Source organism: Sphaerodactylus townsendi, linkage group LG02 (assembly GCF_021028975.2).
Source record: "Sphaerodactylus townsendi isolate TG3544 linkage group LG02, MPM_Stown_v2.3, whole genome shotgun sequence".
Classification (NCBI taxonomy): domain Eukaryota; kingdom Metazoa; phylum Chordata; class Lepidosauria; order Squamata; family Sphaerodactylidae; genus Sphaerodactylus; species Sphaerodactylus townsendi.
Genome location: NC_059426.1, coordinates 43133804 through 43149787, shown reverse-complemented (window position 1 = coordinate 43149787; position 15984 = coordinate 43133804). Strand labels below are relative to the sequence as shown.

The 15984-nt window shown below is 40.4% G+C and overlaps 1 protein-coding gene across 1 annotated transcript in view; it reads left to right on the top strand.

Annotated features, from left to right (window-relative positions):
• The window catches only part of EPC2 (enhancer of polycomb homolog 2), an 81294-nt gene that overhangs the window by 48373 nt on the left and 16937 nt on the right, over positions 1–15984 (top strand). Inside the window, exons 2-5 of the mRNA XM_048484752.1 lie at positions 8785–8944; positions 9838–9983; positions 14247–14453; positions 15728–15876. Of these exons, the coding sequence (XP_048340709.1) occupies positions 8785–8944; positions 9838–9983; positions 14247–14453; positions 15728–15876 (662 nt within the window). The remainder of the gene's footprint in view (positions 1–8784; positions 8945–9837; positions 9984–14246; positions 14454–15727; positions 15877–15984) is intronic.

Sequence of the window (15984 nt, the reverse complement as noted above, 5' to 3'; positions counted from 1 at the left end):
GCATTAAAATGTTTTAAAAACCCACAAACGGGTGGAGCTTCGGACATGAATGGGGGGGGGGTTTCAAACCCGAGGAAACCCCCCCCCCTTACCTACGTCCATGCCTTACGGACAACCACAGCGAATCAGCACCTGCTGGAGATCCAGGCGATCAAGACAGTGCCCGCAGCAGAGAGGTCCTCAGGAGTCTTTCACTTCTTTACAGTGCCAAAGAAGAAGCAGGGACTACAGAGCTATCCTCAACCTTTGCTACATCAACAGACACATCAAGCTACAAAGGTTTCACATGAAGACTATGCACCATCACAGAGGCACTCCACCCGGGGGACTTTCTATCTTCCCTGGATCTCACCGAGGCCTATCTTCATATTCCGATACACCCTGTGGACATACAATATCTCAGGTTTGCGGTGGGCGACCAGCACATTAGTTTCGGGCTCTACCATTCAGTCACCAAAGTCCTCCTGACACCAATTATCCTCCTAAGCAAGCATGGCGTACACATCTCTCTGTACTTGGACGACATCCTGATTCGGTCCAGGACCAGGTGCCAGGCCAGGATAGATGTCAACCATGTGATGAAGGTACTCCGACAACATGGTTTTCTGATAAACCTGGAATAGAGCTCATTACAACCGACACAGTCAATGGAACACCTAGGAACGATGATCGTAACTTCCAAGAACTCACTATTTCTACCCAGGTTGAAGATTCCTAAAATCCAACTGTTAATCTCATTGGGGTGTTGTGTGGTTTCCGGGTTGTATGTTAGTCTCATCCGTTGTCACCTCCAGGAAATCATCTTTTCTACAGCTTGCCAGACTGATGGGTCTGCTGATCGCATCAATAGACATGGTCCAATGCACACTTGAACACCACAGAAGCTCTTGTCACCCTATCAACAGGACATCATAAGGAAGGTCGACAGACCATTAAGGGTGCCCATGATGATCAAGGCCAGTCTCCGATGGTGGCTAGCATGCAAGAACCTCAATCAAGGAAAAGTCTTCCTTCCCCGACAAAGGATACAAATCTACACAGTTGCCAGCCTTGAAGGCTGGGGAGCCACCCTAGGGACTCAGTTTGTACAAGACGAGTGGTCCTCAGAAGCGAGACGACTCCCCATCAACATCCTGGAAACGAGGGCTATTCTGCTAGCCCTCCATCAGTTCAAGGCATCTATCCTACATTATCATGTTTTGATACGTACCCATAATGTTTCTGCAAAAATGTATCTCAACAATCAGAGGGGATCCCGATCATTGAAACTTCACCATGAAGCAGTTGGGAGTCTCTCCTGGGCCGAGAAATATCTCAAATCCATACAAGCAGAACATGTCAGGGATTGCCTTAACACGCAGTCGGACTGACTGAGCAGACAAAAGGTGCAGCAAGGAGAATGGTCTCTAATCCATGAGGTCTTCCAATCAATAGTGGACAACTTCGGGAACCCACAAGTGGACTTATTTACAACTCCGTCCAAGGCATAACTCCCAGTCGTCATATCACAGTTCCACCATCATCAAGCTTACACAGTGGATGCCCTCTCGACAGATTGAACCCCACTGTTAATATATGCTTTTCCTCCAACACCAGTTCTTCCCAAACTGCTGAAGAAGGTCATGCTGGAGAAGGCCACAAACATCCTGGTGGCACCCATGGTTTCAGTCATTCAGGAGTTAGAAATTCATCCTCCTTTTCCTGTTCCTCTAACACCGAATCTTCTAAAGGCCCACTATGCCACCCAGACCTGGGGTAGCTATTTTTGACTTCATGGCTACTGAGTAGTGAAAATTGATTCAGAAGGTAATTTTGTACCACCTTCTATCCATTCATGCAGAGCACATACAAGGAAAGATCAACATTCAAGCCAACTGGCTGAGTCGACAGCAGGTACATCCCAGAGAATGGTCACTGAAGAGGGAGATATTCTTACAGTTAATCCAAGAACTGGAGTTTTGGTCTTAGACTTTCCAGCAAAGCCATCATTCATTTTAAATAGGGATAAGATAGTGCTTCGAACAAACCCTACCGTCATACCTAAGATGCCAGGAGATTTTCCCTCCCACCTTCTGTACATACCCAAAGAGATTTACTGACACAAGCTTGACCTAAGACACACCTTAAAAGCCCAAGGTTTCAGGAAATTTGCATCTGTTCATTTCTGTCTCTAACCACAATTTCGGACCCAAGGTTTCATCACAAGATTTAATCATGAATGCATTGTGGAGACAGGGTGCAGAAGCTGAATGTCCCCATGGGATTTCTGGTACATTCCCTATGCAATGCATTTACGAATATGCCATTCAACAGTAATGCATTTGTCAAGTTGAAGAGCTTTTAAAAATTATGGATTAGATTTAGTGTTAGCAACCTGCAGGTGAGGCCTGAGCTCTAGATGACAAAGGCTCCCTTGGAGAAAATGGCTGCTTCGGAGGGTGGAACCTGTGGCATTAGTCCCTTCTGAGGCTAAAACCCTCCTTCCCTCAACTTCAAGAATTTCCCCAACCTGCAGTTGGCAGCCTTAATTACATATTATTGCATAACATAAATTACAAGTGAGAAATACTTTACGACTCTTTGATAGCATGTGGTGAAATAGGTCACTGTCACTTTTATTTTGCAGAGAGGCATTCGAGGCACAGGAATCTCTCTCTCGTGGGCTCACCAAGGGACTCAGAATATTTGTTGAACAGTTTTCTAAAAACCCACTCTTATCTCTCTGTTCATCGTACCTGTTCTTCTGATCTGTGCTGCACTGCTCAGTTTACCTATTTGATAACCATAACTATTACTGAATCTTTTGGCACATATTGTTACTATTTGAAATTAAACAAAAAATTAACTGCCACTGAAAAAATGCTGAACGCTTGCAATGAAAATTCTTTTTTGCTCTGAGGAGAAGGGCATCTTGTATCTAGGGTGTTTCCCAATGGCTGTTTAGGGAGGGGAGATTTTCTACTTCCTGTCTCTCAGGCAGGAACTCATGGCTCAGTTTTATTCCAGTTTTACTCAGGGAGATCAGCCAAGAAAGATCTGTGCAGCAACTATTCTACCTTTTCCTCCACTTTTCTCCTGTGCCTTGCCTAAGAATCTTAGCTGTCTGCTACTGTGTTTCCCCGAAAATAAGACAGTGTCTTATATTAATTTTTGCTCCCCAAGATGCCCTATGTCTTATTTTCAGGGGATGTCTTATTTTTCCACTCCACAGCTGCATGCTCTGGTGTTCTGTTTGCCGGGCATGCTTCCAAACAAAAACTTTGCTACGTCTTACTTTTGGGGGATGCTTTATATTTAGCACTTCAGCAAAACCTCTACTACGTCTTATTTTCAGAGGATGTCTTATTTTCGGGGAAACAGGGTATTATACCTGGAGCCTTCTCAGCGTTTTTTGTCTCGTGCTTGACCTCTTTTGCTCCTTTTGCTCCTTCTGTGCCTTCTCCCTCTTCCTTCACACTTGCCCAGAAGTATGTTTGGATTTCTGACTTTATTAGATTTTGCTGTATTATAGGGTGTTTTTTTTAGTAAAACTGTTGTTAATTGCCTTGAGAATGTTATATACTGAGTGAGGCACAAATAGTTAATGAGAATAGTTTTTATTTCAGTTGCCATGGGATTTTTTTATATTTCTTGGGACAGTATGTTGGCATTCATGCAATGTCATTGTGCTATCTTCACAGTAATCCTGTAATATATCTTAGGCTGAGCAATAGTGAGTGTTCCAAGGCTGAACTGGGGTTTGGATCTAGGTTTCCTGGGGGCATCAGCCTTTGTGCTACGTCATGTTAATGCTTTATGTTAGATGTACTCCTTGATACTTTTCATTATTTACCACCATGGTTGTTAACCACCATGTTAACCACTCGTTAACCACCATGGTTAACAAGGGAGGTTGTGGAAAAAAGAAGATGTCTTTTTGAAAATGGAAGTCCAGCTCGACTGTTGAAGAATACAAGAAGGAACACAAATGGTGGCAAAAGAGAAGCAAGTTAGCTGTAAGGGAGGCAAAAAAGGATTATGAGGAACACATGGCTGTGAACATCAAGATCAGCAACAGACAGTTCTTCAAGTACATCAAAAGTAGGAAGCTAGCTAGGGAAGCAGTAGGCCCGTTAGATGACAAAAGAACAAAAGGTGTGCTAAAGGAGGACAGGGAGATTGCAGAGAAGCTGAGTGAATTCTTTGCATCTGTATTCACCCAAGAGGAAGTGAGGAAAATTCCTGCACCTGAACCAAGCTTCTTAGGAGGCGAACCCGAGGAACTAGCGAAGATAGTGGTAGACAAGGATGAAGTTCTGGCAGCCATTGATAAACTAAATGCCACCAAATCCCCTGGTCCAGATTGCATTCACCCAGAGTTCTTAAGGAGCTCAAGCATAAAATTGCTGATCTTCTCACTTTAATATGCAATGTGTGATTGGTGTTTGGAATATGCTGCCATAGGAGGTGGTGATGGCCACTAACCTGGATAGCTTTAAAAGAGGCTTAGACAGATTTATGGAGAAGTCGATCTATGGCTACCAATCTTGATCCTACTTGATCTGAGATTGCAAATGTCTTAGCAGACCAGGTGCTTGGGAGCAGCAGCAGCAGAAGGCCATTGCTTTCACATCCTGCATGTGAGCTCCCAAAGGCATCTGGTGGGCTACTGCGAGTAGCAGAGTGCTGGACTAGATGGATTGTGGTCTGATCCAGCAGGCTCTTTCTTATGTTCTTATTGTTTTGCTTCACCAGTTCTGACACAATGTAGCTACATTCTTAAATGGAGATTGTTGCCCTTAATAGTCACTTGTAGTGAGTACAGGATAGATAACAATCAATCACATTTTTAAAAGTTAAATTAGATTAAATAAAATGCTTTTTGAGGAAAAAATCTATCTAAAGTTAGTTTAAACAGTTTTCAATTATAGTCCAAAGATTATTCATCATGAAATAAGGATTAGCTTTTAATTCTGTAGCATGGGAGTATATATTCATACAATGCTTACAATTTGTTGGTAAATTAATTCTATTAATTCACAATGCCATGCTTTTTTAGAGGTTTCTGTAAGATTACTTTGGGCAATATTTCCATCTAGAAGATATTATCACAGGTGCTTGGTTTTGCAGTTCTCAAATATGAATTTGTGTCTGCAGAGATCATATACTTTGAGTTTAGAAAAAGACCTTAATCCCATCGTTCTTTTGCAAATCTATGTACACAGAATCAACCCCTTCCTTTTAAGTGCTAAACTTGAAGAAGTTGAATGAGTACAAGATTCTTTGGAGTTGTATTGATTTGCACAAGGAGCTAAGTGTGAGGAGGGAGGGGCAAGCAGCAAAAATGAAAGTGAAACCTTTTTAGCAGAGTACTCTATACAGGTTTTGGGAGCTTTGTGTGTATAGCTTATTATTCTGTCCCTGGTGGGGAAAATCTATAATTGCATCAAGAGCTAGTTTGAGAAGGTTCTTTATCTTTTAGTGAAGGTTCTTTATCTATTAGTAAAGCAAGCAAGCAAGCACACGAAATACAAACACTGCAACAAAGAGATGCAAGGCCTGGTGACCTAAATGAAAGTGGAAACAGTTTACCTTACAATAATTTCATAATTATCTATCTGTGTATTTCTAATAGTATAACCAAATCAGTTTTTGTTTCATATAACTATAAAACTAATACAAAAAGATATTATTCTAAAAATGAAACCTTTATCTTGTTAGTATCAAGTTTATGTCTTTATGTCTAAAGCCATGATTTAAATCTAGTGTCTAAAGCCATGATTTAAATCTAGTGTCATTGACTAGTAACTTGCATTGTGATTTAAATCAGTTTGATTACTGGTAAATCAAATTCATCCTGAGTGAGTAGCGTATGGAAAGTGGGGACTGAGTTTTACATCAGAGACATAAGCGTTGCACAGCTCAGAAAACACTCCATTTAGGATATGGCCTCCCATGAGCAAATTACACTGGGAAGTTAAGAACTCCCTGAAATCTGAATATGCAATCCTTAGACATAATTGCCTAAAGTATAGAAAGTAGCGATGACTCACTTCTACCAATGGGCTGCTGTGAGTCCTGCGCACCTATTGGTGGGAAGTGAGTCTCTCACATTCCAACTGCCTTCACCACAATCAAGGAGCAAGCCCACCCAGTGGTGAGGGTGGTAGGAAGTTGCCCTCCTTGCTGGGGTGCTGGCACCTTCTCCATTGCCCCAGTACTATCCCCCTTCCCCAAGTGGGTGAGAAAGTTGCATTCCACAGTTAAAAATACTTTTACATTCAGAAACACCACACTGGATGCAAGCCATGGGACATACATTTGCCGTGGACCTTTAAGTATGTTTAAGAAAATGTTTGAACATATCAGTTGGAGTTGTCTCATTTTATTACACTGTCTAGAATATCTACATTGGTGAATTCAGCTTTTCTGTATTAAGATATGTGAGAGTATTATTTGAAACCTAATCTGAAAAAGTTTTTATTTCCATGTTCCTTGAGGTTGAAAAACTCCTTCAGATTTGAATAAGGGTGTGAGTGGGTTATAAAGTCAGAAACATTTCTTTCCTAACTGTTATTTAGCTTTTTTATTTATAGTTTTTAGTTGTAAGTTCTGGGGGGAGGGTGGTATTATAGTGTTTTCACAGGTCATGTTCTGGGATCTCTGTCTAATATACATTTAAGATTTGGGCCATCTCTTTATCTGATTAAATATTCCTATAGGGCTATGGGAAACATTTTTGTGCTTCATATGAAGAAATTGTGAACAGTATGGGATGTAGTTTGCCTGTCTTGAGCAACATTCCACTGAAGAACAGCAAGGACTTTGAGTGAATACATGTATGCAAAATTTCTTCAAGCTAGAAACAGAATTTTGCAGTTCCCTCTATCATTGGTTCATCAGTATCTTTAAAGCCTTTAGGCTGGTGCATTAGATGCTGCCCAAGATGTCTTACTTCAGAGGTAGCTTACACAGTTCATTTAATTTTACTATCATGGTAGTTATCGTTGGTATTTGATGTAATTCTGTCAAAAGATCTAATACACCTATATTAATGACTGTGATGTGATGTGAAAAAACCCAGCACCGTGATAGTTCAACTGAAAGCCCAATAGCAGTTGTTGGCTCAGTGCTGATTGTGAAGGTCAGTTATGCATTCATTCACTTGTGCAGAATGTGCATCCAGATCATATATTGGCAAAATGACCCACAGCAAACCCAGTAGTGGATATGGAAGCAACCTGTTCTTTGAGTGTTTTCACCAGTTGAAGAAGAGTTTGAATTTATATACCCTGTTTTTCTCAACCATTAGGAGTCTCAAAGCTGCTTACAAACTCCTTCCTTTCCTCTTGTCATAGCAGGCACCTCGTGAGGTAGGTTGGGCTGAAAGAGTTCTGAGAGAACTGCGAATAGCCCAAGGTCACCCAGCAGGTTTCATGCGTGGGAGTGGAGAAACAAACCTGATTCACCAGATTAGAGTCAGCTGCTTTAGTGGAAGAATGGGGAATCAAACCAGTTCTCCAGATAAGAGTCCACCACTCTTTTAACTACTGCATCACCCTGTCTCTCTTGATAGTGGAGTATACATTTTTTCCATGTATACCTCATTTTCAGAGCTTTTTGAATATAAAGAGTAAAATCTATTCATGTGTTAAATTCTATCAAATTGCTTCTGACTTACAACAACCCTAAAATCTTCAGAATGTCCTGTCATTAACTGCCTTGCTTAGTTCTTGCAAACTGAGGGCCATGGCTTCCTTGATTGAGTCACTCCATCTCATGTTGGATCTTCCTCCTTTACTGATGCCTTCAACTTTTCCTAGCAGGATTGTCTTTTCTAGTGAGTCTTGTCCAATGGACTGCTTAATGTTTCCTTTGATGTTGATGTAACATAAATATATATATAGGTATAGAAAGGTGTGCACACAGCAAAGGTATAGAAAGGTGTGCACACATGCATATACTGGTATACTGGTATGGCCTACAGGATACACACTCCTGAAGGGAATCAACATGAAGAGAAAAATTAATAGCCTATGTGATATATTCAGCTCTGTGGTGATTCAAAATATTAAGGTTTACTGGAGTGACTCAAATAGTGGCTGTAATTCTGTAAGAGCTCAAATAAGATGAAGTAACTAACATATCTGTTTTGTAGTAAAGTTTAGAATATTATTTTTGCTGTAGAACTGAATCAGGAACTTAGTGATTTATATAAAGGGGGAATAGAATTTTTAAAAATCTAGTCATTAAAAATTAAAATATTAATTTAAAGTGTACAGCGATATTAGGTATCATAAATTACTATTAATTGTTAGTTTAGGTTTCTTTTTATTGTTTTCTGCAAAGTGGTAGGAGTGAAAATAGGTCTCTACCCTTTGTGTCCTCTGCATTTTTAGGAAATACTTGACAAAATGCTTTTTTCCCTTTACCAAACATTTTTCCTCTGCCTTGTAAAAAAACACTACAAAAGTAATTAGTCCACAAAAATGTTCACTAGTCTGCCTGCCCATACACATTTATTGTAGTAATCTGTGACTTCAGTGAAAAAAAGACATTCTATAAAACTTTCCTGCTTTGTTGACTGGGGAGTATTCTTATTCTCCATTGGCAGCTAGGAAATTTTAATTTTTTTAATGGAAGCAGTTTCTTTTTTGGCTTATTAAAGTATATTGAAGTGAATTACTCTCTAGGGTTAACAACTATTTTCAATATGATAATGGAGGATATTGTTGCTAGAAAAATGTGCTAGTGATTTTTCATCATGTAATAGTGATGTCCAAACTATTACTTTCCTCTTTTCAGGAACACCATTTACAACGAGCTATCTCAGCACAGCAGGTCTTTAGAGAAAAGAAAGAGAATATGGTTATTCCAGTTCCTGAAGCAGAAAGCAATGTCAACTATTACAGCCGCTTATACAAAGGAGAGTTTAAACAACCAAAACAGTTCATTCATATCCAACGTAAGTTCACTAATTTTTCTTTCTCTTTTCCATAACTGTCAAAGCTGCTGAGCGGTTTCTGAGAAAATGTGTACTATATTACTTTTAGGTTCATGACAGTAAAGAAGTTTTTATGCCCCTTGGAGGAAAGGCAGAAACTCCTTTTGAGAAGAATTCCATATTTGCATTGTAGCTGAGTTTGTAGAAGTCTGATTCAGCATTCACATGAGGACAGAAAATGTAATTTCTTATTACTGAAGGACAGAAAGGCAGAGATAGCAAATATTTTTCGCTCTCTGGATTTTTAGTTTGTTAATTGATACTGGCTGTGATCCAGAAATTCATATCTGCCCATCTATAAAACTGGGGGAGGGGGATTATTTGGAGGTGGAGAAAACCATTTTTTTCTGAATTTCTCTAGGTTTTTCTTCTAGGCCCTTAAATACTACAAGGTATGTTTTGTGTGTGTTTGTACCTAGAACTAGGAAAATTATATTTGGCATACATTGCAATGGAGTTATAATGGTCTTGAATGGGACCTCATTCGTTGTTCTGTAGTGCTGGGATTTTTTCAGTATTAAATCATGTCTAAAAGAGTGGGTTCTTGACTCAGATCATAGTAGGAAATGCTGCATCTTGCTAAACTTACTCAATATTTAGGAAAGGTTTCCTGAAAACGCTGACGTTTGGATCCTATGGAAAATTGTGGAGGTGTTTGTGCAGCTCATTAGGGATGTTGACTAGAACTAACTGGGGCCACCCCAAGTCTGTGCTTGGCTCCACTCTGTGATGCAGATGCAAGTCCTGTCTCTGGGGATGGCTTAGTTGGCATGTTACATTCTGCTGATTTTTTTGCTGGTTGTTAGTATAAATGGGTACATTCTAACTTTAATGTTTTCTCTGTTTTGTTATAGCCTTCAATCTGGACAATGAGCAACCAGATTATGATATGGACTCGGAAGATGAGACATTATTAAATAGGCTCAATCGGAAGATGGAAATCAAACCACTTCAGTTTGAAATTATGATAGACAGACTTGAGAAAGCTAGTTCTAATCAGGTATTGTGCTCTCCCAGGAAATCCCCCTCTTAGAATCTGCTTATCTTTAACAGAATCCAACTTCATTTCTTCCATGTCTCTGTTTACATCTCATTACTAATTTTCAGTGACCACTCCTGAAGCTGTTAGGAAGGCTCCCATATTGCTGAGCTCTGTAAATTGTAAGGTAGAATTATTCAGGAGCGATTTGAATGCTTATTTTTGAAGGGATCATTATATCCGTTCGCTAGTTTTGATGGTTTTATCATCATTGGTTTTGGAGAAAGATGGATAAAGATTGTTCTCAATAAATATATCACATCTGCTTTCTAAAATTTTAAATTGACGAAGCAGAATTAAGTGACTTAATTTTGCTTTATGTGGTATGGCCTTCCACAATTCATTTAACTATGGTGCTTTCTTTCCTTTTTGCACCATTACCTTGGGTGACTGTTTTGGGTGACTGAACCTAAAGGGTGGATGAAGTTGCATTGTATAACAGCTTTTAGTGTTGATCTTTATCCTAGAATTGGTAGCTGTGGTTGGAAGTAATTTTTGAGATTACACAGGAGAATGTGTGCTGCTATAGAGACTGAATATATGCTGTATCCCCATTTTTAGTATAGTTATTGTGAACGTAGTGAGTACTTGTCTGCAAGAAGTTGTTATTCCTTAATATATCTCTAAACACTGAGTTTGCAAATGTTACAATTTTGAAGCTATTGGCAGAGGACAAATTTGGATAAAATTTAGTACGTCCTCACACATGAGAAATTTTAATTTTGGTTGCTTTTGTGAAAGCTTAGAATAGTTTCAATTAAAGCATCATAGGGTTTTTTAAAATCTAAAATTACTTCCATAGTACAACTCAAGTTCATCAGTCCTATTGAATCATAACGAAACTTGCCCATGATTGTCTCATTAATTAGCTTTAGTCAGTTTGGGACTATTTTGTGTTCAGAAGCTATTTTTGGCTAGGGTGAATAAAAATAAATGATTTTTTAAAACTGAAAATCAGATTTAAAATTTTTTAAATTGGATTTTAAAAATAATTTTTATTTTTTATTAAACTTTTATACCCCCTTTGTGCACTCAGAGGGGCTCACACATCAAAATTACTATATGAAATAGGCACCCAAAACGCCACATACAATTAAACATGAAACCACAATGATCCATACAAACCCAGATAATGAGTTGATTGGGGTGCTGTGTGTTTTCCGGGCTGTATGGCCGTGTTCTAGCAGCATTCTCTCCTGACGTTTCGCCTGCATCTGTGGCTGGCATCTTCAGAGGATCTCAGGAAGATGCCAGCCACAGATGCAGGCGAAATGTCAGGAGAGAATGCTGCTAGAACACGGCCATACAGCCCGGAAAACACACAGCACCCCATGATTCCGGCCATGAAAGCCTTCGACAATACAATGAGTTGATTGTTTCCTGCTTTTATCCCTTGCTTACCTTGATTAAAAAAAACTCATTGAGGGGTCAGAGAAGAGGGAGGCCAATGTTATGCTCTTCCAGAGGTCTCTATAAGATTATTTTGGGCAGTTTTTCCATCTAGACCAGTGGTGGTGAACCTATGGCATGGGTGCCAGAGGTGGCACTCAGAGCCCTCTCTGTGGGCACGCTTTCACAGAGTTCGTCATGTGGAGGGGCCGGAAAATCACATACACACATACATCTAGGCTGGTCTGGGCCGCCAGGCACAACGTGTGCGCACCACAGTGAGCAGGGAGAACTCGGCTGGCGGGCCTGGTGCCTGTGCCCCGGGTGGCTGCTGTCCGAGGGGGGGCAGAGGAGGCAGAGAGGCGTGCACAGGACTTGCTGGAGGCTAGACCAGGTGGGGCAGCATTTAGGATTTTTTAAAAAGCACACCAAGGTCTTTGCTAGAACTTCTTTTATTTTTCTGTTCCTGTTGCATTTTTGTGGGAAGTCAAGTGATGTGATGGCATGTGGAGGAAAAACCGCAGATCAGATGGCTGCTCCACCAGTTTAGCTTTCCTGAAGTTATCCCACCCCTCACACAGCATTCTTGCTTAGGATTGCCTTCCTTGACTGCCTTTTTACTTCTGTTTTTTTTTGGGGGGGGGGGGGTATTGGGTTTCAGAAAGCGAAAGTTTTACTTCCCTCTCCCCCACACCCCTCCTCCTTCCCCCGCCAGGCCCCTAGTGTGATAATAGTGTAATTATTTCAGGGAGATTATTAGCATTAAACCTAAGACCTAGTTTTGGGGAAGCAGTGTAGGTGACCCTGTTAGGTGCTGTAAAACCCCACTGATTTTCATGGGAAGAACTAAAGCGTGATCCTTTACCTAGGAGTAAGCTTGGTTGCTGGCAATGGGGCTTGTTTCTGAGTAAACCATGATTCACCCATTCGAAGCGCTTCACAATTGCTTCACCAAGCTTACTCCCAAGTAACACGCACCTCGGAGCCAACCGTTTTTTCTAAACCAAAACCTCAGTATTCAGGTTAAATTGCCCTGTTGGCACTTTGTGATAAATAAGTGGGTTTTGGGTTGCAATTTGGGCACCTGGTCTCGAAAAGGTTCGCCATCACTGATCTAGACGATATTACCACCGATGCTTGGTTTTGCACTTCTCAAACCTGTAAATTTGTTTTGCCGAGAAACCTGCCTCTTCACAGTAAAAATGTTATAAAATAAACACACAGAGTTTTGCACATCTATGTGTACAGAGCCAACTTCTTTTATATTAAGGCGGGGAGCAAATCCCCCTCTGGTGGCGGCACACCTCTGCACTGGCATGAGTGCTCATTCTTCCAGTACAAGGAGCAAATGCGCCAGCAGAGGAGCAACTTACCTACGTGGCTGGGTGCCGCAGCACCCAACCCACAAGTATCCTCAGTTGTCTAGGCCCATTGGTGCAAAATGCTGCACCGATGTGGCCAGGGTGTCCTCCAGACCCTGTGCGCCAGAAGAGCAACTGGCAGACATACGCCACAATTTTTGTGGCAAAGCTATATTCTTCCCTATGGGAGATTTTAAGATAAAATTTTCCTTTTTCATGTTTTTGGGCGTCCCACACCACAGGAAAGCCCTGCGAAGAGCAGTGCCGTCCCAGCTCACCTCCCGTATTTGGTTTGGGCTGTAAGACTGTTAGGGAAAGCCTTTATTCTCTGGTTTGGTTTTTTGATGATCTATCCCTTTCTTCCTAGTTTTTCAGTTTTACGCCACAATTCATTTTTTAGCAAAGAAAAAAAGCCTAGCTTTCAAGGAACGTATTGTTCATGTAAAGAAAACAAATAGATATTTTCTAATCTGTTTTTCCTTATTCAGTTGAGAAAGAAATTGATTTAATTTAGTGTTGACAAAGGGGCCTAGGTGGGGAAAATACATAGGTATAGGTTGTTTTGTTTAGATGTCTAATAGTCAGAACATAATGTTTGATGTGTTGCTGGGAAAGGGATGAGTACTCAGTGAAGAATGATACATCTTGAATACTTTGGCAATTGGTGTGTCAAACTCAAACTACTAGCATGTGAATTAGCAGTCGCTATCTTCTCTATCTTATGGGATCACTCTGTTGTTTGGAGGATTTGAGGATGGAGAGCTAATGACTTCGCTGCACAATCCAAGTCCTACACAGGCACTAAATTAAAGTTTCCTGTGAAGTGCATCATAGTTTCCACAACAACGCAGACTGTGTGATGTAATTTGGGTGGGGGGAGGACCTTCCTGCTTTTTAAGCGTAAAGACAGCTTAATTTAAATTTTGTAGGTTTGGATCATTGAAGGCAAAACTTTTAGTATAATCATTTGCCTTACAAATGATTCCAACACTGGATTTTTGTTACTTGAATGTCAACTTGTTAAAAAACAGATGTTGTATTATAACTGTCAGTTTTCTTTTACTTGTTTATTTATTAAAATATCCAGAGACTGCGTTTCCACTGATAATGGAAACTTGAAGGATCACCCTGGTTACCATTGCTAGAAATGATCTCTCAGGATACTCTGTAGCATTTTTTCCTGTTGCTACAGAAAAAGAAAAAGCATCTGTGAATCAGATAACTAAAATATTGCCATATCTAAAGTCAGCTTTGCACAATTTACCATTTTTATAGACACAAACGTTTGTTTTGTGGTTTTTAGTATAGATGTTAAGGTGTTGCCTTTATACAATATTGTTAATTGTCTGAGAAAACTGAAATTATAATAACTAACGCTTTCTTTAAACATACAGTGTATTGTTTTCTTAGCTGAATTATCACAAAGTAGTGGTGGCATTTTTGCTGACATCTTTTGCTGTATATATTCCTTCAGCTTGTGACACTTCAGGAAGCTAAGTTGCTGCTAAATGAGGATGACTATCTTATTAAAGCGGTCTATGACTACTGGGTAAGAAAACGTAAGAACTGCAGAGGACCATCCCTCATCCCCCAAATCAAACAAGAAAAGAGAGATGGTTCTACCAATAATGATCCCTACGTGGCTTTTCGGAGGAGAACCGAGAAAATGCAAACCAGAAAGGTAACTACCTCAGTTTTGTAGCTTTCCAGACTCAGATTTAGCAAAAGAAGTTAATCCTCAATTCGTTAATCTTATAAAGGTGTTAAAAAACGTGAAAATGTTATATTCTATATATGCCATATATGCCATTGTAAATAATAATAAGTAATATTTATTATTTATTTACTTTGTTTATATCCCACTCTTCTCCTCACCGGGAACTCTTAAATGGCTTGCAGCATTCTCCCCGTTTCCATTTTGTCCTTGCTACAATTTGGTGAGGGAGGTTAGGCTGAGATTCCATGACTGGCCCAGGGTCTTCCATGGCAGAATGGGAATTCCCATCTGCGTTTCCTGGATCCTAGTGCAGCATTCTAACCACTACACCATCCTGGCTCAACAACTAACAAATTGGATGATCTGTAAGAATGATGGGATTCTGATTTGCAGCACTTTGTGACACTTCAAATACTTAATTTATTGTGGCATAAGCTTTTGTGTACCAGACCTACTTTGGCAGACACATATGTTCTTCTCAGTTGACTGAAATATCTGCATGTTTATGCCCATTCACAAACCGTGCAATTCATCCTATGTAGCTGTTTCCAGAAAGGTTAAGTAACACAGCCCAATCCACAGTGCTCCAGCAGCCAGGGATGCCGCACTGTCTCCACGGGACTTCCAGGCAGTGAAGGGAGGCAGCAAAAACAAAAAACGTTGGCCACCTGGAAAGCCTTCCATAGGGCAGAACTGAGTTATACGACCCTTTCAGTTGGGGTAACTCTTGAGGCCTGAGCTGTGGCATTTCCAGCTTGAAAGTTGGCTCCCCCTCCAGAAATGCCCCAGCTCGCCCACCCCTGCACTGGCATTCACTCGGACACCAGCATAGCTCCACAGCAGCACCTACTTCCAGGTTTGGCTGCTACAGAGCTGTGGGGCATCCAGATGCTAGCATCTTTGCTCTCTCCACCAGTGGGTGGTGCCCCTTACGCTGGCGGAGGAGGCAGATATATCGATGTGAACCCACACCACACCCACAAGTCTATTTTCGGCCCCCTCTCTGAATTTGGGCATTAGTATATCTTTCCTCTTCTGCATCCAATACCTGCTGTTGAAGGCACTAATATTGAGCCTTAAAAAGTGAAAATCCATTAAGTTAATGAAGAAAAATACAAAATGTAATTTTGTTTCATTAAAGGAAGAACCTGTCTTCAAAATGATAGATTCTGTGTGGGTTTTTACTTTGTTTGCACATTCCTGAATAGGCTTTTTATGCTAGTACTTGTTTTTAACAGAATCGAAAGAATGATGAAGCCTCTTATGAGAAGATGCTGAAATTAAGAAGGGAATTCAGTAGAGCCATAACTATTTTAGAAATGATTAAGAGAAGAGAGAAAACAAAACGGGAGTTGTTACATTTGACATTGGAAGTTGTGGAAAAAAGGTAAAACATCTTATGAAAATGTTTATTTTTAACCATTCTAATTAAAGATTTGCACACTCTATGGCCAATGACGCGGTTTGTTTTAAATGTGTAACAATGCCCTTCATT